Below are 27,464 nucleotides of genomic sequence, written 5' to 3' on the forward strand. Positions count from 1 at the left end.
TATGTCGGATGCCGACGCCATAAAGAATATAATAAGACAATACTTTGATTTACCGACATTAGAAAAGATTACAAAAGTAGAAATTATCACATGCCCGTGCGTGGCTTGCTACAATTTTTTTGTTTCAAACTCAAACCATGAATAAATTGAAATGATAACAACGGCTCAATATTACGATTGGTTGAAACACAATAGAACATGGGGGTAGTACGCAGAATACCTCCAAGAGAAAAATTAGTTACTGGGTAATTCTTTCAAATGTGTAAATGAGCGAGATCATGTTGTCGATACTGTGCTGGTATTTCGTGGCGCCAGCATTGTTAGAGTCCAAACAAAGAAACGTCAGCTTGATCACTCGCGTCCCAGAACGCTAATGTATTTTGAGCGTGAAATATTACTATTCTGTGCGCCAATTTGGAAGATTATGACATATATCTTGATTGACTTGACAAAAGTTGACGACACTTGCTATATATAAAGCCTGCCGCACACGAGAAAAATTAGCGGAGCAAAATTTCATTCGAGGCTGTTTGCTCAGATAGTTTACTCTCGTGTGCGGTCGACTTTTCGTGAGTTTTTGTCCTCGCTCGGCGCTGAGCAAAATATCATGTTTGACATTTTTTGCCAAAGGGAGGCAAATTCCTAACCGTGTGCGCCGGAGAAAGTGATTTACTCACGTCTTTTTGTCTAAAGCGCGCGTGTGAAGATCACACGACAGTGCAAAATGACAATACAATCTTTGGTGACATTTACGGTTTAACATAAACTAATTACAAAGTTGCATATTTTTGATGAACTTTTCTAATTAAAAACATCTGAAGAGACTTGATCAAATTAAGGTAGAGTGGCTGATTGTAGTCCTTCCATTTCATGAACTGCACTATGTAATTGAGAGGTATGAACATCATCATCTGTCGTCAATCGACGTACTTTACAATTATGTGCCAAGCTTATTATTCCTTGTCAACAAAAGTATTTGTTATACATAAAATGGTTCCCGCATAAACCCCCAATATTAACTGATTTTTTCTGTAGCTCCTCTCTTTTGGTTTTCAACAACTTAATTCGAGCAAAACATTTACTATGCAATTTGACGTGGGTTAGAAAAGGGCGCAAGAATTAGGCCTTTTTAAATGCCTTAATACACTTTTTTAATTATTTATTCTGTATTTCAAGGCATGTTGCCAGAAATCCCTCTTAATTTGAAGCTGTATTCCAAATGAATAGCCATACCTTGAATTTGAATCAATGTATCATATAAACTTGTGAAACGTTAGAAATTCCAAGCACTTTTATCGTATATGCATATGCATAGGCTGCAATTTCTTTTTTTGGAATTAACGGGGAGTTCTGAAGCCGCGGCATAATTTTTCCTACGGGGAGTAGACAAAACAATAATGGAACTGCGTGTTTAAAACACTCAAGATGCCTACTAAATGACTCTGTTTTAATTTGGAATATTCAATTTTTTAATTAAAAGGGGACACACCGAACCTGGGTCATTTAATTAGTTTGAGTCATTTCAGTGTATGTAAATCCACTCCCTATCTGCATTGTGCAGTTTTTCAAATAAATCACAGAAATGAGGGACAGACAGACACACAGACAGACAGAGAAGGAAAGAGACAGGGGCACTCTTTCACTAAAATTTAGTCAATTCAAAATGGCTTGGCTTTGCAACAATATAACTGTTTCTCTAAGAAATATCTTTAGTGATTAAGAATAACGAATTTCAGTTTTACTGACATCTTCCCTCACAATGTAGTAAATAAATCAAAACACGAAATCCAAATAGAATTAAGCAGTGACCTTGAAAGAACTGTAAAAATTTACATACAGCAAGTCCGAATCTGAGTCCAAAGATTACACATTTTTAGAGAAAAAGACTATTCTTGCCTACAAGACTAAACAAAAAGTGTTTTTTGAAACACAAAATTAGTAATAGGCCTACTTTGCACATCTTTGCCTATTGGTGACATCAACTGAATGAATAACGCGAATCTGCAACGACGGGAGTATTGTCCCCGGTTGGCCTCTAGGAGTCGTTTTTCGCTTCATAGAAACACCTGTGAATTACATGATTCGGGGAATCCCCCTCTACCGCAATGAATACATTATCAAAACGTGGAATTTATTTATAGTGTATATAAATTAAATTTAAAGAGAGAGATATGCAGACACTTGGTCAAACGCTCACTGTTAGACTAACGGCAAATCATTATCGACGAAATCATGAAACGATGAAATAACGAAATGAAGAAAGAAACAAATAAATTCATACATTAATAAAGAAATAAAGAAACTGAAATATATAAAATGAAAGAAATCCGACAAACTGCAAAACAGACGGTCGATTCGATACATTGCTCGTGAACTCGCTCCCATTGTCCTGTTGTTACAGCGCAAGAATGAGAGTAAGGGAAGGGGAGAAATTAAAGGGAGGGGCGGCATTTATTATGATGACGCTGTGTGTAAATTAGTGACCCTTGAAAAGTGATGGTGACCTCCCCTATTTTCATGCGGAACAGACAGTGACCCTCGCCCTACGTCCGTGTCACAGTCCACATCAATATTTAGACCCTTTCGCCTGTGGCCATCCCGGATTTTGACTTTCATCAAAATTGACCTAATTTGTATAAAATTGATCGATCAAACTTCTATACATTAACTTTGCAGACCATATAGCTAGATTGCTACATTGAAAATATCAAGGTCTTACGCCATATCTTAATCATTTTTATAAGATTTTCAGAATTTTCTATGACTTTTGACCCGCCCTATACCTCTGCAACAAAGTTATCGCTATATCTTTCCCTATATGCAGTCTAAGAAGGCTAGTTTCTATTGAACAATAGCTGCCATGGGACGAAACTAAATTTTTTTGTTGCTGGTGACTTTGACCCTCATGCTGTACCTCATTAATTATACACATATATAATTAAAGGCCAGCAAATAAAGCTAGAACTCTGATTTTTGGTGGACAGGAATGATAATGTGAGCAATTTTGTTTTTGCCAAAATGTCCCGTGGCCAGGATACCCTTTGACCTAGATTTCATAAGTATGCCTCAGTAACTTTAAGAGCTACAGCCCTTCATATTTGATGGGATAAGGCACCTAATGGCGTCTCATCCTGAACCTCATTAATTAGATGTCAAATAATGCACTCTCGTTCATAGGTTATTACATTATGAAGTTTTCACCGGAGGACAACTTAAGACTTTGTTTTCTCACAGTGTGTCTCTTGTCAATTATATTCAAGATAAACAAGTATATAATGATGTTTAGTATCTAATATATACGTCATCAGAGAGTAACACAGATAGATTTTTCCACATGGTAGGGATCAATCTGTATGACATTTGGTACGGTGAAAGGCATAATTCCACAAAAATGCTTATCTGTAGCTTACTTTTCGCAGAAATGATATCGTCTGATATCTTTGTAAATACTTACATTGACAATTCAAGTAAGAACTCCTAAATTATCTTGTCGTACGTTGAACTGGCTCGATCCCTTTGGACGTATAATACATAAAGATAGCTGCTCGTTCAAACCCGAACATTGTACAATGTAGACTAACAGGAGTTTTGTAAGCGAGTCTTTCTAAAGTTTTACTTTATAGTACATGAGTATTAACTTGTAAACAGCCACGTTATGAAGCTCACTTCCCAGGAGAGTAAACAATGACTAAAAATTTATTTTATACATGTGGTTGGATGGAATCGTTAGACGATTCTTGGAAAACACATCAAAAGTATTGGACTTTGCAAAGAATAAACTTTTTATATTTCTACAGGAGTTCTAGTGACAATAATAATATGAAATGGTGTTGAAAAAGTCTGTGAACATGCCAGCAAGAGCAAGAATTTTGGTCACTTGTACATGGCATGTACAATGTTCATGCACTATGAAAAACCCAAATGTAAGGGTACATTTTAGACTTTTTTACTGAGATATTCTGAGATATTCTTCTGCTGTAGGCTGAAACACAGCTGGGCTGTGATTACACTTGTGCTTTTTATCTGCAATAATGTAGCACTCAGCTTTACTTGACATTTGGCAAAACTCGTGGCTACTTCTCGTTTATGCACAGCTACGTCGACAAATAGTACACACTGACTTTATGGATAAATTTCCAACCATGGCCATCTACCCAGTCACTGTGTGTTACGGCAATTGCAGAAATATCATCATTGACTGCTATCCAACGTGGGCCGTACACATCCCCTTCAAATAAGTTACAAATAAATTTCCCGTCCTGTTCCAGTTTAACAATCCGATGATTTTCCCGATCACATACGTAAATGTTCCCGTAGTGATCAAAGTCAATGCCAAGTGGCATGTTTAACTCACCGTCACGTGTATCTTTAGTGCAATATGATTTGAGGAAATTCAAGTCTGTGTCAAAAACACAAATTACATGATTTTTGATATCTGATACGAACAGTTGGTTCGTTTTCGCTGCAGCTATACCATAGGGTTCAAGCAATGGATCTTTCACTTTTCTGACAAGTTTTCCATTTTTGGCATCATACTTGAGCAAACTATCACTGTTTTTGTCAATACCATAAATAAATCCTCCTAAGAAAGCAAAGCTTCTTATGTCAACAGCTGAGCTTAATGCGAAATGATTAGTGATGCTTTTATTTTGGTCACAACAAATTATTTGGTTGTTACCGAGATCATAGATAAAGAGGTGACCATCGGGGGAAATCGTTATACTTCGTGGCCGGAATGGATTTCGAAAATGTTCATCAAATCTTAGAAAACCGGTGACCGTATTGTTGCTATTCAGAATGTGAATGCGATGGTTGTTTGTGTCACTGATCAGAAGCTGACATCCGTCCCACAATACATCATTTGGACAATCAAAATGCAGAGGATCTGAACCAGCTTCTTTGGTACCCAATTCTTGCGCCCACCATCCATTGCCTGCAAGGAAAACACAAGGGTGGCAAAATGAGTGATTTGAAATCGGAACATCTGGTCAGCCAATCACAATGAGTAGTGTATATGCTTGTGATTCAAATTTTATGTACCCCATGAAACAAGCATATATATAACTCTGTACAGGCTATAAGGCACATGATTCTGGCATAGGATCTTAGTGATGTTTAATTAGATTAAGCAAAGACGCAACTCATTAACTTTTCTGAGGGACATAAACTGTAACTTTCGATAACGTTTTCGTTATTTTCATACGTAAAATGACACGTTCGTTGTATGCTGAAATACAAAGTTTTGGGTCTGCCGACATAATGCATCATGTAGGATATGCAACATATTGTTAACAAACGAATTCTAGGCTAAGTTTAGCCTACTGTTCAGTTGTGAACACAATCCTACAGGCAAGGCTGTTTAGGCGGTATGAAACAAGGGATCACGATAAGTTGGACATTTCTTGAGTAGATTTTTGGATAAAATGTCACCGCCAACTATGCAAACTTTGTTTCAGGGTGTGATATCCATATAAGGAAATTTCCTGTTATTACAGGAGTTGGATCAGATGAAATAGGTTTATTTCTGATGCATTAAAATTGACCTTACACCGTATTTCTTCGTCAAAATATTCCTTCCTATTTTCCATTTTAAAACGTGACGCACAAGCGAATTCAGTGTCTGGAGACTAGTTTATATATTCTGAGCAAGACAGACAGATAGATGTTTATACATTTGACCATAAGTAAGTGTACGACACACTGGAATGGAATCATCGCAATTAGTTCAACTAATTATGATGCCATTATTCAAAATATGCTTAATCAGTTTTAACAATGTTTCGGGGGCGTATCTTGTGCAGCGGCATAATGAGTTGGTCACTGTAGTCTGGGTATTTATAATAATAATAATTATAATAATAATAATGATTTATTTACCCTTTTTTTTTACAAATCAATGTAAATATACTTAACTTTTTTTCAATATATTCATATATAAGTCACAGGGTAAATAGGAATGGAAAAATAGCACACAACATTCATCGTATAACTCCACTTAACGTTTACCATAGACCATGGAGCGAGACGCTCCAGGGTCTATGGTTTTACATATGAAAATGATGGTGCACTACATGATGTCGCTACGATGCATGTTTCGAACAAGTGGGCTACGAGGCCATATTTTGCAGAACTTGCATATAAGTACTACATTTTATTGTATTAAAGAACGTGTCGTTGAATAAATATACTTCTGAAATACGACTGCAATTGCCACGTATAGGTACGAACCTGTTCGTGAAGGCTTCGTATGTTTCCAATATGTAGTTCCAGAAACCAACGGTGGTTGACTTGTTTGGAAGATAGAGAAAGTAAAATGTAAGTTACCATCTATTTATAGCATATTTACTTTCCTTTTTTACTTATTTGCAATATTGTATTTGCTAAGGTTTCTTTTTATGTGAATCTGAAATACGCGTACGATAATTATACTAACACAGTTTACAGCATAATACGTTATATGAGAGTACAAGACTGGCAATAAGTTCTCATAGCTACGCAATACATTAGGAGTCTCATTATGTATTTTATATCAAGTTGAACAATGGACAAAATATTCCTCAAGAAACAGACCAATCAAAGTCGATCTACTTCGATTGCAGTCATTGATGTTGCTCGATAGCTGTGCTAGTAGTGTTCTGTAGTTTTAAGTCTCTAAGGGAGCCGTCATTATTTACGGCCTGGGGGTCGGAGGAATTTCATCGGAAAATGAAATTAAACACTGATATTACATTGAGTCAAAATATTCAACAACAAACAATGACAATACATTTTGCGAAAAACAGTTAACTGAGTTAGCTAGAGATTGAAGACAAATGAATATGGAGGAATGGAAAATCTGTGACCTTCATTTGTCATTTCTGCAGCTGCCCGCTGCTAATGAAAAGCCCGAATATGGCATGTTTAAATGTAAAATGGTTATTGATCTGAGATCAATTAAAATATATGTTTCTGTGACAATAAAGCTTGAATTCACAACAGCTCAGTTTTGATCTAGATCCTGTGAAAATTTTGAGAAATTGATGTGAGCAATGGTGCAGTCTGGTACATCTGTGATGTATTTTCAATTTGTGTTTTACCTGTAAAACTGTTAGAACACTCCAAGGGAAAGAACACGAAAGGGGGTGTCCTTCCTCTCGCATCGAAAATTTTGAGAAATTTATGTTGTGCAATGGTGCAATTTGAGAGGTGTAGCAGTTTCAATTTATTTAGTTACCCCTTCTTCCTCTCCACATTTTGAGCACCCCCTTGATGTTTTCAATTTTTTGAGTGACCCCCCACGTTCCTCTGACCCCCAGGCCGAAAATAATGACGGCTCCTAACGCCAGACTACCGCGGTGACAAGTAATCGAAGTCAAATCAGCAAATCGGTCAGAAAACCACCTGAGCTACCGACAAAAATGTATTATTGGTGGTACTAGATGCATAATGATATCAAACGACTTACCTTTTGGTCCATGGCGTTTTTTGAACAACAATAGCGTCACCTGACGGCGGTATCTTGTGTTCAAGTCCATACAGAATTGAAATGTTCTCGATAATCTCTCGATGAACAGCGGACGATATCGGAATCTTCAAAAACGTCAGACTGTAAAATCCAAAGACATGTGGTACGAGGTTAATGTTTCTAGAGTAAAAAAATAATCGTATGGCTAGTAATCCTTTGGCGGGGCAGGAGATATATATATAATTCCCTTCTTGTTTGACCGTAGGAAACAATCTTAGACTTTTGGTTAGCTGGGATCAGAGGTGATCAAGGCTGGCAACTTAAAGTTACATACCCAGATGACTTGCTGTTATTGTCAAGAATCTACTACCACGTTCACCGCCTAATAGCTTATCTATACAGATACAAATATCCTATAAAATCAATTAGATCAAATCGATTCAATCAGATTCTATCTCTTGTCAAAATAAAAGACAGACTTTGTGCCATGTCAACATGATTGGAAATACTTTGAGGTAAGTTTATTAGGTACTCTATACACTAAAACCTAAAATGTTACTATGGATATCTAGGTATCGTTTTCTTGCAATTTTTAAGGAATTATGATATATTAAAACACATAAAATAAATCATCTTCATTTGTTGACCTTTCATCAGCATACTATACATTCAAACCAGTTAAAATCATGTATTCTGTGAAAACTTGGAAGTCAAGGATATTCTCTGTGTTGTTTATCAGGAAAATAAATTACCGAAGAATTTTAATGGATCAATTGAGAATCCCTTGAGCATCTAATCATGCGTTGCTATGTCACTGAAATTCACTTTAAATGTCGTGGAAAGATATCTTAGGCTTTCGAATGCAAACCTGCAATCAGGGTTTGACGAGATGCACTTCCGATGACTGAAAAACGTATAGTTATGATACACACTGAAATCGGCTACTTCGGTTTACAAAATCATCAGCAATCACGAAAAGGAAGAAAACTTGCCTGTCATTCTGCACCAGGTTTTTCAGTTGTTCTTCCACATTTAGCAGTAATTGTTTGCTATGTTGTTCTTGTAACATATCAGCGATGAATTCATAGAAGCCAGTCTCCCTTTCACGTTGAACTTTTTCCAACTTAACTCGTAACTCTTTGACCTGTGCTTCCCTTTCGCTGTTTGTCGTTTGTAAAGTTTTGATTTTGACATCCAATGCTTTCTTTTGTTTTTCGACGTCGTCAAGCTCTTTCGAGTGCATTTGTTTGCTATGTTTTGATTCCTCCAGTTGGCCTAAAAGAACATTCTCTTCTTGTTCGTACTTAGATGTCTTTCCCATCAACTTACTTATCTGGGAATCCTTTTCCTCCTGTGTATCTAGCATTTTTTTATTTTAAGAGATTTACATTCGATGTTTTTCTCAGCACTATCAATCTTTTCGACCTTTTCTTTTAGCTGACTTTCTGCAACGACCCTTTTGCGTTCCGAATCGCGAAGACTTTCACGGAGACTAATGATTTCTGTGTGACCATGTTTTAATTGCTTTCGCAGTGTTTGATGTACACTAAGAGCTAAATCGAACGAATAATTTATATAAAAATTGGTGGATTGTCTCGAGATAAGCTTGAAGGGAAGCAAGCTTTTCGTTTTTAAATTGAATGTTTTTGTACTGAGTGATTCCACAGGAATGTAATTGCCTCTGCTAAGTTCCTCCTCCAATACTGAAAAAAATCAACGGGAAATACGTGTGGGCACAAGACATTAATATTCACTATATAACATTATAGAAGGAAATTTGACGAGGACTGTGTACCAGATGTTTTTGTATTAGTGATATATATCAGACATGTCAGACACTTTGGTTATGAACGTTCACAACTTGTTTTAAAGTGGCACTCACATTTGGTAACATTTTTAAAGCACATTTTTTTAATGCCAACGGTCGATATTTGACGAGGCGACTGCGCGCGGATCGCGAGATATCGATAAAAACATGTCTTCAAAAAAGTAAAAGTTTGAATTCCGGTGGCCCACCTAAATTCAGCTTCCGAACATCGAACGTTCGGCACTGGGGCCATTGTCAACTAAGCTATGGAGTACGAGTCTACGCTGACGCTGGTGTACGCCACAGTACCACTGGCGTCGGTGATCGGTCATGGCCTGTGGGAGAAAGCTGAGTCTTACTGACTTGGCGTATAAACGGAAAACAATTTTTGCTGATTCCACCAGAATTGGCAAAGGTGACTAGCACAGTTACGTGCGGTTGATACATAGCGGCCGCCGCGTGATATGTATAGACGCATGCCACGCGCGCATACCACGCGCGCGGCGTACTGTGTGGCAGACGACAAAATGTAGTCATCGGAGGCGGCTTATATTTGACATGTAAAAACTGATGTTTATGTGATATTGGTTAAAATATAATACAACCGATTTAGAATAATGAAAACGACAAAAACTAAGGAGAAGTTTTTAAAAACTTACCTGAGGTAAAGGCATAATGCTGTATATAAAGTCTTTGCAGTGGGAAGTAAATTAATTGCGTCGTTCGAACTTATTGTAGACTCCCTAGAATATCGTCAATCAGCACAACAACAAACCTTCGGGGGATTTCGAGTCAAAATTAGAACGATCGTAAAACTTCGGGATGTGAAAAATACGCTCGGGAAATGACATGTTTTTATCGATATCTCGCGATCCGCGCGCGGTCGCCAAAGTCAAATATCGACCGTTGGCATTAAAAAATGTGTTTTAAAAAATGTTACAAAATGGGAATGCCTCTTTAAGAATCAGCAAGTACTCGCAGGTAAAAGTAACACACCATAACATCAGTTTTAGTAGTCTTATCATTGATGTTCAAGTACAAAACCAACTGCTATGTACGTGGATAGCATAACGAGATTGCTGATGACATATGGCCTTGACTCTGGAAGAACTACAAAAATCCTAGTCAAGTACGTATACATGACTTTGGAAAATCCTATACTGTCAGATTTCAAAGCAACTTGTTTTTTGTTGTTGTGGTCATATATAATTTAAGACATACAAAAGACAATATATTTTGTGCAGCTTATTGTGGCATTTTGGAAGTATAAAAGCTTCTTATTTTGTCAGAATATGAAATTGGAATGTCACACCTCGAGAACTGACCCCATCGTGGCTACCATGGGTACACTCAAGTGTACTTATGTGGACAATAAGGAATACTAGCGTAATCATTTATCCATACATAGATGCGCCATATAAGTCACTTCAGAGTGATACGTATTGAAGGCAAGATATTATTAATGAATATTAGCACACTTGTTGAATTTCAAACATCAGTTGCCCTACATTTATATACACAATTTTCTGTCTGAAATCTGCAATTGTGTCTAAGCTACGTCCACCCTGCTATTACGTTATTGTACTTTACCTATGAGTATTTGCCCACTTTTGAAACTAGTTGAGAATATTTACAAACAGTGTCTGATGTATACCACTGATACAACAACATCTGGCGCAAAGTCATCGGAAATTAAGTTTTACCGTCCTTTGCTGTAATTATTCTCTCTCTCTCTCTCTCTCTCTCTCTCTCTCTCTCTCTCTCTCTCTCGTTTTATATATTTACCTGTAGCACTAACCCCTGTCAATATTTCTGGGTTGACAAACACATATTTTCTTAATCCCAGGAAAGCTAAGGTTTCCAGTCTGAACAAAATGACATTTTGAGTCTTGCTGGTCAAGTTCACCATCAGGTATAAGATGTTGATATTTTTTCCTCGAGAAACCGTCACAGAATTGGCATGCAATATATGTCGGAGGAATTCCTTGACAGACGCTGTGACTTCCAGTTTGGGATCAACACCAAGGAGTAGCAGACATTCCAATGATGGAAATGACACTGAAAGAAAGAAAAGTAAAATCACTATCTGTCCTTCAAGAAGGAAAAAGGATACCAAAATCATAACAAAAAGTCTTCTTTTGGTTACTAGAAATAGAACTTGTTGCATAGTTTGTTAAGTAAACATAGATAGACCGTATAAACAAAAATCATACCCGTTAACACACAAACATCTGAATCTGAATATCTGTCCCATTGTCCAAAAGTCCATCTCTCAATTTGCGTTGTAACTTCTCTTCTACATTATGAAATGGTTGATATAGCTGTTACATAATTTGTAACCATAGACAGCTTTCTCCGGAACTTCTTAAGACAGTCAAAATATCACATTAAACTCTTCAAAAGAAGTTGTAACCGAGCACGAAGATATACCATAAGTATATAGTTATCCACTGACCATGTACAAGTCGGGTTTGATCCCACTTTTGTTTGAGGTCTTCAACCACGGTCTTGTGGTGTGACCGTGGTTTAAAGTACCCGCTATAAATGTTACATGTTTAAGGTCACATGCTAATTTTTACATGCTTATAAAACCGAGTGCACAGTAACCGAATTGAGTATTAAAACGATCAATTACTGCAAGTTATCATTTCAAAATTGTTCTGAATTCATTTTATGCTATTACCTCTAGCACGCACCCCTGTGTTATCCAGCTCTGTGATCTGGGGAAAACAAAAAAGGCGAAATGATAAAGTCTACGTGCACGAGTAATATTTAATTTGCATTATTGCTAATAGGAAAATCATTAAGATTGATTTTAATATGCTAACCGTGAAAGATATAAAATGTTGAAAAGGTTCAGTTTTTGTGAGTTTTAAACAAACGTGTCGATTAGAACAAGTGAACTTACGGCTCCACTTCTGCCCGTCTGAAAACTATTGATCATAACCACCAGTGTCCATTCAAACAACATGATAATGACCAATGTAATGATATTCTTATCGGTCAAGGTTACCTCAGCATGCTTTCTGTCCGGATCTGGATCTGTTAATTCATAGGGAAATTGTCATTAAAACAAATCTGAACAAATATATTAATGTTCACATTACTCTGAAGAAACACCGGCATTAATCTACGATGCATTTTTTCTTCGTCTCGGTCGAAAGTAAGTTGTAATAAAAGTCTCAGCTATGCAAACAACGTGCACTTTCTACAATATGCATGTGTTGACAAAAGAAGTCTTGTACGAACATTCAAACACTCTTTAGTCAGAGATGACATTTAACAGGACACATTATACAAGCTGTATTGGCGGGTTGAACATCGAACATTTTGGGTTGATTTTAGGAGCAAACTATATTATATAAACAGAACAAACATGAATGAAATAACTGACAAGTCTTGTATCCATCAAAGTTTAAGAAATATATAAAAAGGTGTTTTTCATATTAGCATTATCACACACACAATAGTTGTTTTGCTATTATACTTATGTGATATCGTTTAAGTTATTTTTCTATTTATATCATTGTGTTTGTATATAGGACTAAATAAATCTTTATGCCAAACACAATATATCATAGAGGTATACAGAAATATTGTCCATAAATACCTTGATTTAAATAGAGTAATTCCAGTCTACATCTGCGGTATCGCCATCTTTCTATTGATACACCAAACATGATACCCCTTTCATCCAGTTTCTCATATGCTTCTGTGTTCATAATATCTGCCTTGACTAGACGTTCCAGTGAGTTATTTTTGTAATATGCCCACAGAGTGTCTAGTGATTGGACATGCGGACACAACACAAAAATGGATAGACTGTTGACTAGTGTGTACAGACATTTGATTCCAAGGCCGTGGAGGTACTTCTGGAGAGCCGGTAGATCTTCGCATGTTTTGATTTTCCTGAATAGTTGGTCCTTTACTTTTTCGACAACCTTCGGCGTTGCGTTTTCAACCGTCACATCGATTTGAAGACTTCCTGTGAGTAAAAAGTTATGTCATTTAAATGAAGTGATCTCGCACATACCATCATCGTGCCTATTTCTGTATACTTTACGTGTACAACTATCGACATATTAGTATAAAAACAGAATCGGTTGTCATTTGAGCAATGAATTTTTAAAAGATTGCGCTAGTCAAAATGTCAATGAGTTTTACAGCGATGACTACCGCGTATAGCAATGTACAGCAAGTTATGTTGTATTAAATCCCAAAGTACTACATAATTAGAGGATATAAATTTCGTAAGGTAAGGCTCAACCTTGATTATTGTAACATTTTCTGGAGAAAAGTATACGTGATTTTTTATTAAATCTTTGTTCTTACCATTTTGTGTCAGACATAATCCATAGATATCAGCCTTTTCGACCATCGATCTCCCCGACTTGTCATATCCTTCAGTCTTTTCAACCTTCCACTTACCTTAAAAAATAAGAAATAAAAAAGTATCATTCATTGTTTCTATTATGCTTCTAGGCATCCTTACCATTTTAAATACGTTTAAGACTGAGTGTACTATAGACCTCGAGTTTCGTTACCAGTTACGTTCAATATCAACACATTGTCGGCAGTATAACAAGTTTCAGTGTCATACTGTCGCACCATAGATAATATCAAAGTCCTATAATCATTTAAATATTTGAGCAAGAAGTGTAAATTTTAGCTCGAGCTCTCTGAACAGTTTATTTGGTTCCTACGAAGTAACTTCGAACCAGAAACGGTGATTTCTCGTACATATGTGTTGACCGTTCATCAAATTGTCAAAAAATATATAAACTTTTTCTTTCTACCTAATATCCATGCTTATATCCCATTATCAATATGACGTATTGATCATGTACATATTTAATTAATTGTACTCGTACGACTTCTTTTCAGCTGAGTTATAAACACTCTTTCCCATACCTCGTCTTTCTATACACTTCGGTCTGCCTATCCCTGTTTCATTCTGTAGTATAGCTGACACCATTTTGCGGGATTTCGCTATTGTTCCGGATATGATGCTCTTTTTCAAATCATGCTTTAGTTTTTGAGCATTCACCAAAAAGTTTTCATACACAGTGGGGTCTTTCAGTACGTCAATAATTTTCCTTTCCCACTTCTCAGTAGCTTTCAACGTGTTAACGTGAATGCCAAGTTCGTTGACTACCACAATGTTGTAGTGGTGTTTCATGTCTCGTTTAATAAACTCTGAAAATCCAGAATGTTCGGTGCTTAGCGTCGGGACTCCCGCCGTACTTGCTAAGAAACTAATGATGCCAAAAGGATCTCTCCATGGAGCAAATAAAAGAAGATGGCATTGTCTAAAATCCTTTCTTACTTTAAACAAGATATTCTCGGAATATGGGTATGGATGTATCGAAACATAATCTGATCGTATGATCTCCCTCAAACTTTCCTTACACGCTTGGCCGACTTCATCAGACAGTCCTCTGATTTTCAGTTTTATCTTTCTGTCACCAGAAAAATAGTCTGCAACTTTGCCAACAGCTAATGCCACATGCTGTAAATTATTGGAACAATTTAAGGCTGTTGTTGACGAAAAGTCGAACATTAAAATTTCTATGGGTCCTTCTTGAATATCCGGGGGAGTTGTCATAGTTTTTAACAATATGTCATCAAATCCTGGGAAAAACTCAAGATGTGTCGGTTTCTTAAAGAGGTCACGAAACTTATTTTCAAAGTGTAAATATATTGCTGGCCCTAACGACATGACTACTGACGCGATGTTTGCATGTTCAAGTATGTCATATTCGTGGTCCTCGACGTCGCTTGGTTTCATATCTGTGTCCTCCGGTATGTAAGTGACGAGTAGTACGAAACTCGCATCCCGGAACAGGCAATCTTTAATACTCCTGGCAGCGTCAGCCGCCCCCTCAATATTAGCATAACCTATTACTACAGTGATATTTATGTACTTGTGTAGCTCAGGAAAAACTGCTTTATGCAAGAGAAGCCGCTCCACATTTGGAAGAACTCTGGATGTAGGCAGTTGTTCGGACGTTATCAGTCGGACACCATGATTCTTTGCATCTTCCATCTCCTGTTCAGACGGGTCAAACACAGTAACATACACATCATACCCCTGATTTAGCAATAGTCTTGACAAGTCTCTCTGTACAGTGGCCAGTGAAAAATCCTTTGATCTCGGCCACCACTCGGTACCAACAATTAGTATGCCTGTTCCTGCATGGAAATAGCAAAAGGAAAACATTGTTGTTGTTGTTGTTGTCCATGTCAATAAAGAACGAAATACTTCTTAAAATCAGACATGAATTGAGTCTCTAATTTTGTCAGTCCCGTTGCACGTATAGTTGCAAACTTTAAAAGTCGACTGTCGGACTACTTTTTCAATACTACTACATGCCTTTGGTTGACATTCATTTGACTGAATGGCTGGCTTCGCGTTGCATTATTTCCGGCGAGAACAAAAAAAATAGTTTCTATACGGCTAAATACAATGTCAAAGAAACAGATAGAGATATAGAAAGATAGATAGATACATACATACATACATACATACATACATACATACATACATACATACATACATACATACATACATACATACATACATACATACATACATACATACACACACACACACACACACACATACATACATACATACATACATACATACATACATACATACATACATACATACATACATACATACATTTGCAGTGGTGATATTCTTAGCTCCAGTTCTGTTTATTGAGTATAACTTACATATTTTCATGAGCGAATGTATACTCGTGTAAGACAACCATTTCTGCTGCAACGTTATAGGTATTTGAACTCCCTGATGTCACCGGGAGTTCTACACGGTATAGTACTGAGGTGTCACAGACCTTGTGTAAAAGTTAATATATGTCACCATATAAATAGTGAATAGATTGTTGATATCGTGTTCGACGTAATATGCGCCTAACCATCTAGCTTACTTCCCAGTCAAACTTATTTATTTAGATTGGTTTGGAGAAAAAAAACGCGAAAATAACACGAAAGTTAAAAAAATTTCAGAAACATTTACGAAATTAAAATTACAAACTTGTTTTTTCAGCAGAATATGCGTTCTCTGGACATCTGCTGTTCTCAGTCTCTTCGAGAATACTTCTTTCGTATCTTGGTAACTCGGCTCTGGCGCTTCTCACTGGGCGATATGTAAGTCCAGTCAAAGTTAGAAGAAAAAGTAATACAGCCCTCATCCTTGAGTTTGTTTCTGTTTACCGTATCTTGTGATGTTTTCCAATTGCAAAGGGTGACCTATGATGATATATAGACAACAATGTGCTCAGAAAATCTCAGTATGATTGGAAGCAGCTTTAGGGATAACTTCTCATCGCCACAGAGGACAACCACACACTCCCCGTACCAGTGGTGTTGTGGGGAATGTAGCTGAAAGGGCCGTTATATTCGGCTGTTTACATCAGTGTGAAGTGGAAGCTCACGCGAAACAAGAGGGAAAAACGATCGGCGATAGTATGAATACTTAGAAAAATACTGAGACACACTGAGAAAGTGAATAATAGCTGTATTCCGGGATTGTAGAACACATGCGATCGTGATAGGAAAATGAATACAACTTGTTAATCAGTGATAAGAGGATGTTTCACGCAAAATTTCGTAGGCATTTTAAATGCATTACCGAGGATAAAACGTGTAAATCCATTGAAAATTTCTTCTCTTGCAAAGGAGAAATATCGCTCATTTACGTGGTGCAGCTCGGATTATTGATTATATACGTTGCATGAATAACAAACATGATATATAAATATTGTAAGCTGTTTATGAAGGAATTTCATTACATGTGCTGTCCACTGGGCCGACACCGTCGTGAAAAGAAGTTGTAAATACCACAAAAATTATCTCATGCGATATCTTGATAGTATTATAAGGTTATTCACAAAATACCGTGATTTTTGTCCTATCACATCTTGCAGCGGAGGTATTGACGCGTAGCGTCGAGAAGAATACCAAAGCGAACGATATACGAGAACATATATATAAATCACGGTATTTTGTGAATAACCGGTCGCACACTGCACAGAGTGATCGCGAGTAGACTGGGAACACGTTCACAGAACGAAATTTCAACCCGCGCAGCGCAGTGCATGGGGTAGAGATTGTAGGTCAGCAGCATAAATTCACTGATTTGGACTGACCATTATTCGCTGCGTTATGTACTGAATGTTTTGAAGAATATTTTTTTGTAAAAAAATGTAAAATCTTATCTTTTTTACCTACGTTATGGCAAAGGTGTTATGAGGTCAAAGATCAAGTAGCGTCCAATAACACCTAAAGTTATTGGACTCCGCGTCTGATACCAAAATTTACTGTACGACGAAACTCCATAGGTTGCAAACGCAGGTGCATGATAATGCCTTATACAATACCAAATTTACAACATTTCAAATCAAATAACATCACAAACTCAAGAAAGAAGTAAGACATTTGAAATCTGGTGTTCCTTGATGAATCTAAAACTATGACAGAGGCAGTAACGATGCAATTGTTGCCAAAGACTAGAAAATCACACAGTGTTTGCATGGGACAGGCTTTTGAGTATGCTCCAAATAAAGATTTTATATACCTCATAAAGTAATTATGAATTCCTAGGCTACGCTCTGCAAAGATCGATGACCAAAGAATCGTAAAGATAATGTAAGTCTGCTTTTATTGCCTTTTCTGTTTAAGGTTTGGGCAGAGAGCAATTGAGTGACAATAAATTTTAAGCAGTAACCATTCCATGAAGGTTAACTTCCTTTACGAAAGCTAAATGCACGTAGTTATCACCAGAATCTCGTCACCGTGTCACACAATTTTGCACTAAGTACCAATGTAATATTAGAGCAGAAAAGCAGAAATGAAGAAGTGCCTTGAAATAGATTTACTTTCAAGAAATTCGCGTCATTAAAATACATGCAATACATATCGTATAACAGTTTAGTCGTCATCACAGCTGTGGTAAAATTTACGAGTGGAAATTTGGTGGAGAATCCGGGTAACCATTAACGTTTCCGCGTATGTAAACCGGTAAATTACCTAACTAACGTGAAAGAAAGACCATTGTCATTATACGAGTCACTATAATACATAAAAACACAGCTCACTCCAGTGTGTGATCGCTCCTCACAGAGTATAATGTTGATGCTTTTACGATTCCCTTTAAGGACGTTGAATCGGCACTGCTCTGGTACTAAGAGAGTATGATTGATTTTATACGACCTCTGATTATGAGATAGGTGTTCGTAAAGTTGCGTAGTCTGAAACTGGGCACTTCAAAAATGTGAATATAGAAGTAAGATAATCGCAAACATTGTTACACTTCAATCTTGGACGATCTTACAAACTTGAATCATGGTTTACTAATGATATCGGTCTCTTAAAAACATTCCATAATAGAATTCCCATGAATTCTTTATCAGTATCCAGGCATCTCGTTGCATTGCTTATAGTACTTATCGGCATTCTGATCGTACTGCACTCTTTCATAAATTTCACATCCTATCAGTTATGGCCTACGTAAATGCTAATTTATAGTTTAAATTTTATGATCGAGGTGTGTGTAGTGGCGTCAATTGCGTTCGAAACAATGTTATCTAACTCACGAAAATTTGAAAAAAAACCAGTTGAAATTCTTAAAGTGTGGCTTACGTGACAAAACCTTGGAATGCCCTGCTTTCATGACATGAGCAGTGTTTTGTCCCTTAATCTTGGTATGACACCGTGCCAATCAAATGCTTTACCCATTCCTGTTGAGACCAACGTGCTCTACACTAGCAGAGCGAAGGTCTCTTAACAGTGTACTATGGGTTTGAGCTGATTATCAATTAGCTATGGCGTACCAACTCAATACCTTATATATTTTCGCTTCAACCAAGTATCAGGAATGAATAATCCATAAAAATCGTCTTTATTCCTTGGCAGTCGGTTCGATATATTGATAGTGTCAAATCAAGTAAGGGCTGCGCGTTCACTGTTACTACTCAAACACCAAGATGCATCGATTTGATATATATTATTGAGATGCAATGTGAGTTGACAGATGACCATCGATACTAGCTATAAACATGCAAGTCCGAAACTATGCAATTGTGATTGGAAATGTGAATGATAAAGATTCTTGACTCTAGAAGTGTAAAAATCGAATAATCATTTGCTCTGATTTGTAGTTACCTATTGTGGAATCCACGTGTTGGGAGATTTATTAATTTCACAATATTATCTTAAATTTCGTAATTTTAGCGGGCTAGCTTCTTTCATTTTCTGCCTGTGATGAAAAATGATATTTTCTAAGACGTTGTTCCAATTATTTTTGAAATGCGGTTGCAGGTCAAGTAAAGACGTTCTCATGCGTTTATGTTCAAAGCATAATGATATTTTTGTCACTTTTTGGTGAAGACATCTTTATTCAGAAACACTTACAGTCTTGAACTTTGGTGTGAAGGTCCGTAGAGAAACCCTTTCTGAAGTTTATTCAGATTATGAAAAAATAGGTAACATTGAATATTTTCAAGATTTACGTACAATGACGTTTCATGTTTGTTAGTTCAAAGTTATAGCAGAATTAATAAATACACGTGGTTCGACCATGCCTTGATAACATATCCAAAACCATCTACCATCTTCTTAGTAAGACAGTAATCCTGTAACATACCGACAAGTATAATTATATATATATATATATATATATATATATATATATATATATATATATATATATATATATATATATATATATATATATATATATATATATGGCTAGTATAATCAAATTGCATAATCAGTGGGTAATGACCGGAAGCCAGCATAAAGATCGACTAGCTTTAATTGCCGGGACAAATCTACATTCCCGTTGAAAGGTGACTGTCAAGTCAAAGGTGTCGTTTACAAGGCCAAGGTATCGACGGGAGTCAGCAAGGAGAAGGTTTACATCGGCATCACTGATAACACCTTCAAGACATGCTTCACATGCAATCGTTCCGTAACAAAAAATGGAAACAGCATGGCATTGTCAAATTATATTTAGTCTTTAAAAGACAAGGACCAGGTCTATGATATCTTCTGGTAAATTATTGACAAAGCATCGAGTTACTCTAACAAAAGCAAGCGGTGTACCGAAACTATTGGTTTTGTTCTACTCCAAAAGCGCGTTGAAACACTTGCTTATAAGCTTGTTAACACGGCATCTATACGTGTAAAACGCATTGTATCCTTGACGTTTTAATTCTTTTTCGTACCACAATGCAGTTCTAAACAAGAACAATGCAGTCTACATATGTATAGGCTCAGTTGAAAAGCCGAAAACTTTATATCTCATCAATGAACTTTGAGAAGAAGACAGACAAGAGACTGTAGCTGAAATTTAAAAAATAAACAGACTAAAAACCTTATATTTTTATGGCTCATTATACAGCTGTGTGGTCGGAGATTCAGCATATTATGCATCTACAATGAAGTGACTTTAAACATTTCAAAGTCCTTAGTTGATTAATTGAGCGGGAATACGCCGTAGGGGACGAATATTGGGGCTTTAAAATGTTTACAATTCTTTTCTAATCTACTTATTTTGGGGCTCATTTTAAAGCTCTATATGGGTAAGAAAATTTTCGCCGCCTTAGTTTTTCTAAAATCTAACATTATATTTTTCCCATAGAGTTAAAACAGGGATGGTGGCCATTTTGAATTTCAAATGTCTCTAGTACCAAACATTGCACGATTACCCCCTGACTTTACTTTTTGATTTGGTAAGAGAATGGTTGAAGGTTTCATTGAAGAAAGTTTGAGTAAAAATTTAAGTCTTTCACATTTGAGGCGCTTACTACCGGAAAGCAAGGTAAGTGGGTTCTGAATAGGGATATTTATACACTGGAATTTTAGAATTTTTATAAACTTTTAAGTGACAAACTTACTTTCTTGCGTTCTACACGGAAAAACCCTGACCAATAACTTTCCTTTACATAAAGTGTTAACATATTATGCTACACGTACGTCCTTCATACAGACGAATTTCATGTCTCCTCGTACACGCTGTAGTGAACTGACACAGTGTAGTCACCTTGAAGCCCATCGAGCTCTCTTGTGTCATGTCTAATCGCGACTAACGTTGTTAACCGATCCCGAATTAACGTGTGTTTCAAATCACAGATAAAGCACTTGAGGGGGTTGTCTGAGAGTAGACAGAAAGGCGAACGAAAGCTGTGAGCGAACCAAACCACAGTCAGTCGTAAAACGAGGTAAACATGTTTTGACCAAGCTGTTCACGACTTACTACTCCACGACGAGATTTCGTGACACTGCTGCAGCGCGCCGATCTCTAGCTTAGAGATGAAAATTTCCAGTGTAAAACTCACCGATAAATACATTATGCAAAGCACCATAATGACACTATTCTATGGGAAGCGACTAAAGGATCAGATATACGTCAGTTCGTCCGCCCTGTACTATTTTGCTCGCGATCATAATTTAGACAGCTGCCTGTACACCTTACATTTAAACATAATCAACACTCCCTATGGCCTACTTTTTAAAACTAGGCCTAAACACAGCAGTCCTCGACTTACCTAAAGTATATTGTACGAATATATTTCCTGATATATGAAACAAAACTTACTTAGATCGGATTATCCTCTAAGACTTGATGGGTGTTATGTCCAATTCGTTCTCTTTCGTCAACGTTGTCAACAATAATGATTTTGTGTGTGCACAAGACAACCACGTGACGTCCGGTCTATTGACGGAGCTGCAGTCTCCAAACTTATCTACACGTATTCATTATTTATTAATCAATAAATCGCATAACAAGGACTAAAAACAAATTGCCGGCCATAGGCGAGCATGTTATGTAATGGGATTCGAAAATGCGAATTCAAAATAAGCGATATTATCTTAATCACAGCTCGGAGGATGCGTTCTTTTAGTTGATTCGTGTAGGCAGTAACGGTCTTGCTACTACCTCCATGTGGTCCATGACATTCGATTGAGGTAGCTGTACTGGTTACATTGGACCCTGTGTACATTTCAGCATTGACTGACTAGTAATTCACATTAAAATCACTTCCACAAGTAGACATGAGACGAATATTGTATCTTGGGTGTTGGATCACTCAGAATAAGAATTTACGGTTATTTGTGCAATCTTAGAAAAATTGAGTGGGGAATATTTTTACGAAAGAAGCAAAGGTAATGTCATCAATTTTTGCTATATAGGGTATTCCTTTATGACATTATCAAATGCCCGATCACCTATTACGAAAGATGAAAGAAATATGTTTACTGCACGGCAATAAAAACAGTCAAATTATGTGCCGATGGCAAATTGTGCAGAAGGCAAAGTATAATTTGTATGAACCTTGAGACAGTCCGACTGTACAGTTGACGATCACCAACGTTTTGTTTGTATGCAAAGTAAACTACAGGATGGCGTGTAAGCTTATATGACAGAACATTGTATAGAGGGACACCTTCTCCAATCGTTTTTGTTAAATTAAACAAAAACTTTCCATATATATATCATATATATATATATATATATATATATATATATATATATATATATATATATATATATATATATATATATATATAGGATTATACTCCTGAAAATATTTTTGGACTATATTAACCTTTCTTTCCAACGATTATCGGTACTAATGTGACCTAGTTGGAGATAAGCTGCAGTGTGTAAACACAGGAGCAAAGTTGTTTCGATTTTTTATGAAATCTAAATTGTTTATTTCGTAAATTCAAATTGAAAAAGCATATAGCTCGCAATAATGCAACAATCGACGCCAGCGAGATGCCCTTCTGTTCTCCCTTTCTTAATTTATTCCAATTAACTATTTCTGTATCGTGTATTTATTTAAAGTCCACAGAAACTTCACCTTGGATAATTGCTATACACACAGACAGAAATTCACAGGCAGAGAGAGCAACATTATAATAATTCCTTCAATACTGGAAGCCTTCACAGTTAAGCTCTTTTGCCATCATAATCTCAGCTTAGCTCTGTAAGGGAGCATCCAGTTATCATGGCCGGGATTAGCCCTGAGTTTACGGGCAGGGGGGGGGGGGGTCATCTGAAATTGGAGAACTGCAAAGGAAGGGTCATGTTCCCATTCACACAGAACAGGGTGGTGGTCCCCTAGTTTTCAGAAATGTCGATCATACCAAAAGCCTGTGTTTCAGTGTACAAACGTGTTCCGGTACATAGGAACTATTCTCCACACATTTTCATTCTCTGAAGTCGGTATACTATGGTCTGAACACAAGCATACGTATTTCCTGTCTCATCAACAATTGCCGTGGCAAGTCTACAAAAACCTGTCTTACCCAGTTTTTACCGGCAAAGTGCAAAAAAGTGTTGACAAATGTAAGTTAAATGTTAGAGAAGACTGGACTTTCATATGTTCAGGTCGTCACTGTATTGGTTGTACATGTACTATTTTTTGATGTCTAGCTATTTAGATGCACAACACATCATATCAATTTAATGACAATGAAATATGGGGGAATGTCAATGAAAAAGGTATCTTTAACCTCTTTGGCGTTATTTTTCATTGTAAATTCATACTGATATTTGGATGTGATGAATAAAAATTTGAAATATACAAAGAACATGATTTTATATTGCAGACATAAGCTTACATATATAATGGTGTCTGGTTGTACAACGTTGCGGCAGTCAGACTATCCCCTCACCACAGTCCCTCCACGCACCTGTCCCCTCGCCATTAAGTTCTCACCAGAACTTCATACGTGGACATTGGGTGAATTTTTTTGGCAGATCGTCCGTGTAGCCGATACGAACACGAAGTGTCTGTTACCGGCTACCAAAAACTATGAACTATGAAGAATAGTAAAGAATGAGCTACAAAATCACTATCAGTTTTAAGTTGCAGGTAGAATAAGTCTGTGCCTTTGTATAAAATACTATAAAAATAGTAGAAAGTGAGCAACCAGCTAAAAGTTAGTCGAGGAGACCTTAACCGCATATTATTTGCATCTCATTGTCGGCTACATGGACTGTGTGCCGAATTTTTTTTAGCACAACACTTTATTTTCTTTGCTTCTACCTGGTCCTAGGCCTGGTACCTTAGTTATTTGTACTTTAATGTGTACTTGTCTATTTTAATCACAGGTGCTTGCAGCGTTGCTCGGATAGTTGATCGAAGGTCGGGGATAGAAGTGTGGGGTCGAAGGCCGAACTTCGATGGTATAAATAATATTCTTCACAATACTACCGAGGTTCGGCCTTCGGTCCCACACTTCTATCCCAGGCCTTCGATCAACTATCCAAGCAACACTGCGAGCACCTGTGATTTTAATGTTGAGCCTCATTTAGAGAAGTTGATGCTAAAAACATTGACCGATTTTAATACTGCTTTTATGCTTCATTTTATGATATGAAGTCTTTAGAGTAGTTCATGACATGAAATTGCAAACTACAGCTTGCATGGACATTTGAAGGACGTTTCTGAGTCAATCGCAGCTTTTATATTTTGCAACAGTATCGATCACTATACGACAGCAGCTTCAAGCTAAATGACAGGCAGGTAAAGACATGCTTGTTAGTTTGTTTGTTTGATTGTTTGTGTGTGTTTGTTTGTCTGTTGTTTGTTCGTTCGTTAGTTTGTTGGGTTTTTGATTTTTTTGTCTTTTTCTTGATATTTTTTTCTTTTGCCTGTATGTTGTTTGTCTGTTTATTATTTTTTACGCGTTTACCTGTCTGTCATTCTGTCTGGGATCACTGTGATATTTCAATAGTGACGCGTTCGGAGTAGTTTCGCGGGACGGTCGGATGTGTGCTGACGTAAGCTACGCTTTCCGTACTGTGACCTTCCGCTGAGATAGTGCCCTAACCTTTTATTAGAACAGTGGTCTTTTATTATGAAATTTGTCTGCAGCCATTGACGGCTGCTGTGCGATCGGACAGTGCTGTGTCAACATTGCTTGGTTCACACAAAGGCAAACACCCCAGCATATTTGTATAATTGTTTGTGTCCTTACCCAGCACGTAAAGGTATACGGTCGTTATGACCACCTATACATGAAATGGGCGATTGTATTGCCTGAAGTGTTCGGGGTAGACCCTGCCATCAAAAATTATCAATATCATCTTTGCTGCTTTTGTTAAAATATTCCCAACTGGAAAAAAGTGTAACGTTCGGAAGGAAATATAAAATGCATGCTCTGCTTATCAAAATATATCAAAGTTCACAGGACTAACAAAAATTGCATTCCTTCGTCCTGACAACCCCTCCCTCAAATCTAACGATCGCGGTCCACTGGTGTGATAATAGCTCAGTTGTTGTAATTGTTGTAAGCTCGTTTGGGAGTAGTGCTTTTGTGTGACTTACGTAGTACTGGTAGCGAGATCACTGAGCGCACTACTGCAATGAATCGATGAGCTAAGGACAAATCTCGATCTGTGATATGGTATTTTGTTCCGTATGTTCGAATTCGATCCGATAGACATCTACGAATACTAGGTGAGCGTTCCTTTACACATTCACTTTGTCATGCAGTGTCCAAAATACAGCACTCATCGTGACATTCTCTTTTCTTCCTTAAATTTGTGACTCTAGTTTTCGTGACATTGAGTGAAAAACAAAAGTCGATTCATACCTTTGTTCTGAAAGACAAACTATTTTTTTGTGAAATATATAGTTTACCTTCTCCCAAACAGTAGCACACAGAACATTGTGAATTAACTTGGAACTTTGTAATTTTTGCCTTACCGCGCTCTCTGAGTGTGTTGTTGAACAATACAGTATTGCTATTATAATGACGTGATCTACATAATCTAACCATCCGGTCTCCACACTACCCCTCCGCCACAAACTGACACATCATTGTGTTGTAGCAGTCATCTGTCAAATTACACGCCTATGATCAACGCAGGGCAACTGCGTCACAAAGTCTCGTATTAGAATCAAATCTCTGAGCTCTACCCGTACCCACAACCAAAAATTCAAGGTGCTTGTGAATGAATACTATTTAGCTTTTGCAGATACTAGCTTTTGAATGCCGTTCTGTTTAAAATACACTCCAGTTCATGATCGGTTCAGAAAATTTACATCTATTAGAGAGGATAGGGCAATCTCGATCCTCACAAATGCATAATAAACAAAAAAATAATAATAAATAATAAATACTATTAATAAATAATAATAAATAATAATAAATATAAATACTATTTGGTTTCTTTATCTGCCGAAACACTTTGAAATATTTTGAGTCACTTTTTTGTGTAGATATCTAGTACTCATTATGCATTGGTGATACGAGGCTTTATTGCTTTTGTCATTGGAACGTAAACCTATGTCATGAATCATAGTAAATATGTAGTGAGAACCCAGTTAGAACTAAGGGTCCATGTGGCTAATGACGGCCAAGTGACATTTTGAAATAGTTTGAGATGAAGGGATTCGTTTTTTGGCGAAATTTTGGTAAACGCTACACTTGAAAACAGCATGATATACTAATTTCGTTGTTTGCTTTCGATATCAATTTTGAGACTAGCTTTTCGAATTGTAAACCGAAAGCGAAAATAAAAAATAGTACCAAGGAGACGATACGGGTTATGATTATGCAAAACAAGCACGCCATTGTACATTCAAAGTGGCAGGCACGTGATTGTACCATGGCCTAAATGTGGATGAATATACAAATATTCGAAGAGAACAGTGTCATCTTAATCTAGGCATTCATTTTAAACTAGCAGTTCAAAACTTTAAGTATAAATATTATTTACTGAGATACCGGTTAAGTATGCAGTTTTTTACTTGGAAGCAGGTTGAGAACATTTTATACAACCAAAATAAAGTGTCTGATGTACATTACTGATACAACAAAATGTGGTGAAAAGTCATCATCATAGTTCTCGTGAGCTGTAAGAACACTGACAAAGCCAGATATTTCTCAGATCATCTTCAGTCACAGCAAATAACTCTAATAATAATGTTAAACACTGGCTAATGTAATATAATTATCGGGGGGGGGGGGGAAATTAGACACTGGCTAACGCCAGATCAAGTTTCAGGAAATATTTAAGCTAAGAGACACTGGCTTATGTCAGATAAATACTCAGATAATCTATATGCACTGGACGATGCCTATAAACTCTCACATAATTTAGACACATGCGTTCTCTAATTCAGTGTATATTCATTTAATGAAGTTTATCACAAATCCTCCCTG

General features: G+C 36.9%; 1 protein-coding gene across 1 annotated transcript; it reads right to left on the bottom strand.

Moving 5' to 3' along the window:
- Window positions 1-3,668: 3,668 nt before the first annotated feature.
- LOC139129590 (uncharacterized) lies at window positions 3,669-21,948 on the bottom strand. Its single transcript, XM_070695235.1, has 12 exons — window positions 21,877-21,948; window positions 16,312-16,526; window positions 14,163-15,443; window positions 13,584-13,679; window positions 12,862-13,236; window positions 12,160-12,287; window positions 11,935-11,971; window positions 11,037-11,309; window positions 8,437-9,147; window positions 7,445-7,585; window positions 6,229-6,287; window positions 3,669-4,933 (listed from the first exon to the last, which is right to left on the bottom strand). Exons 2-9 carry the CDS (start codon window positions 16,466-16,468, stop codon window positions 8,804-8,806), a joined length of 2,691 nt encoding a protein of 896 aa, XP_070551336.1. The 5' UTR covers window positions 16,469-16,526; window positions 21,877-21,948; the 3' UTR covers window positions 3,669-4,933; window positions 6,229-6,287; window positions 7,445-7,585; window positions 8,437-8,803.
- Window positions 21,949-27,464: the final 5,516 nt, after the last annotated feature.

This window comes from Ptychodera flava, chromosome 3, assembly GCF_041260155.1.
Source record: "Ptychodera flava strain L36383 chromosome 3, AS_Pfla_20210202, whole genome shotgun sequence".
Lineage (NCBI taxonomy): Eukaryota > Metazoa > Hemichordata > Enteropneusta > Ptychoderidae > Ptychodera > Ptychodera flava.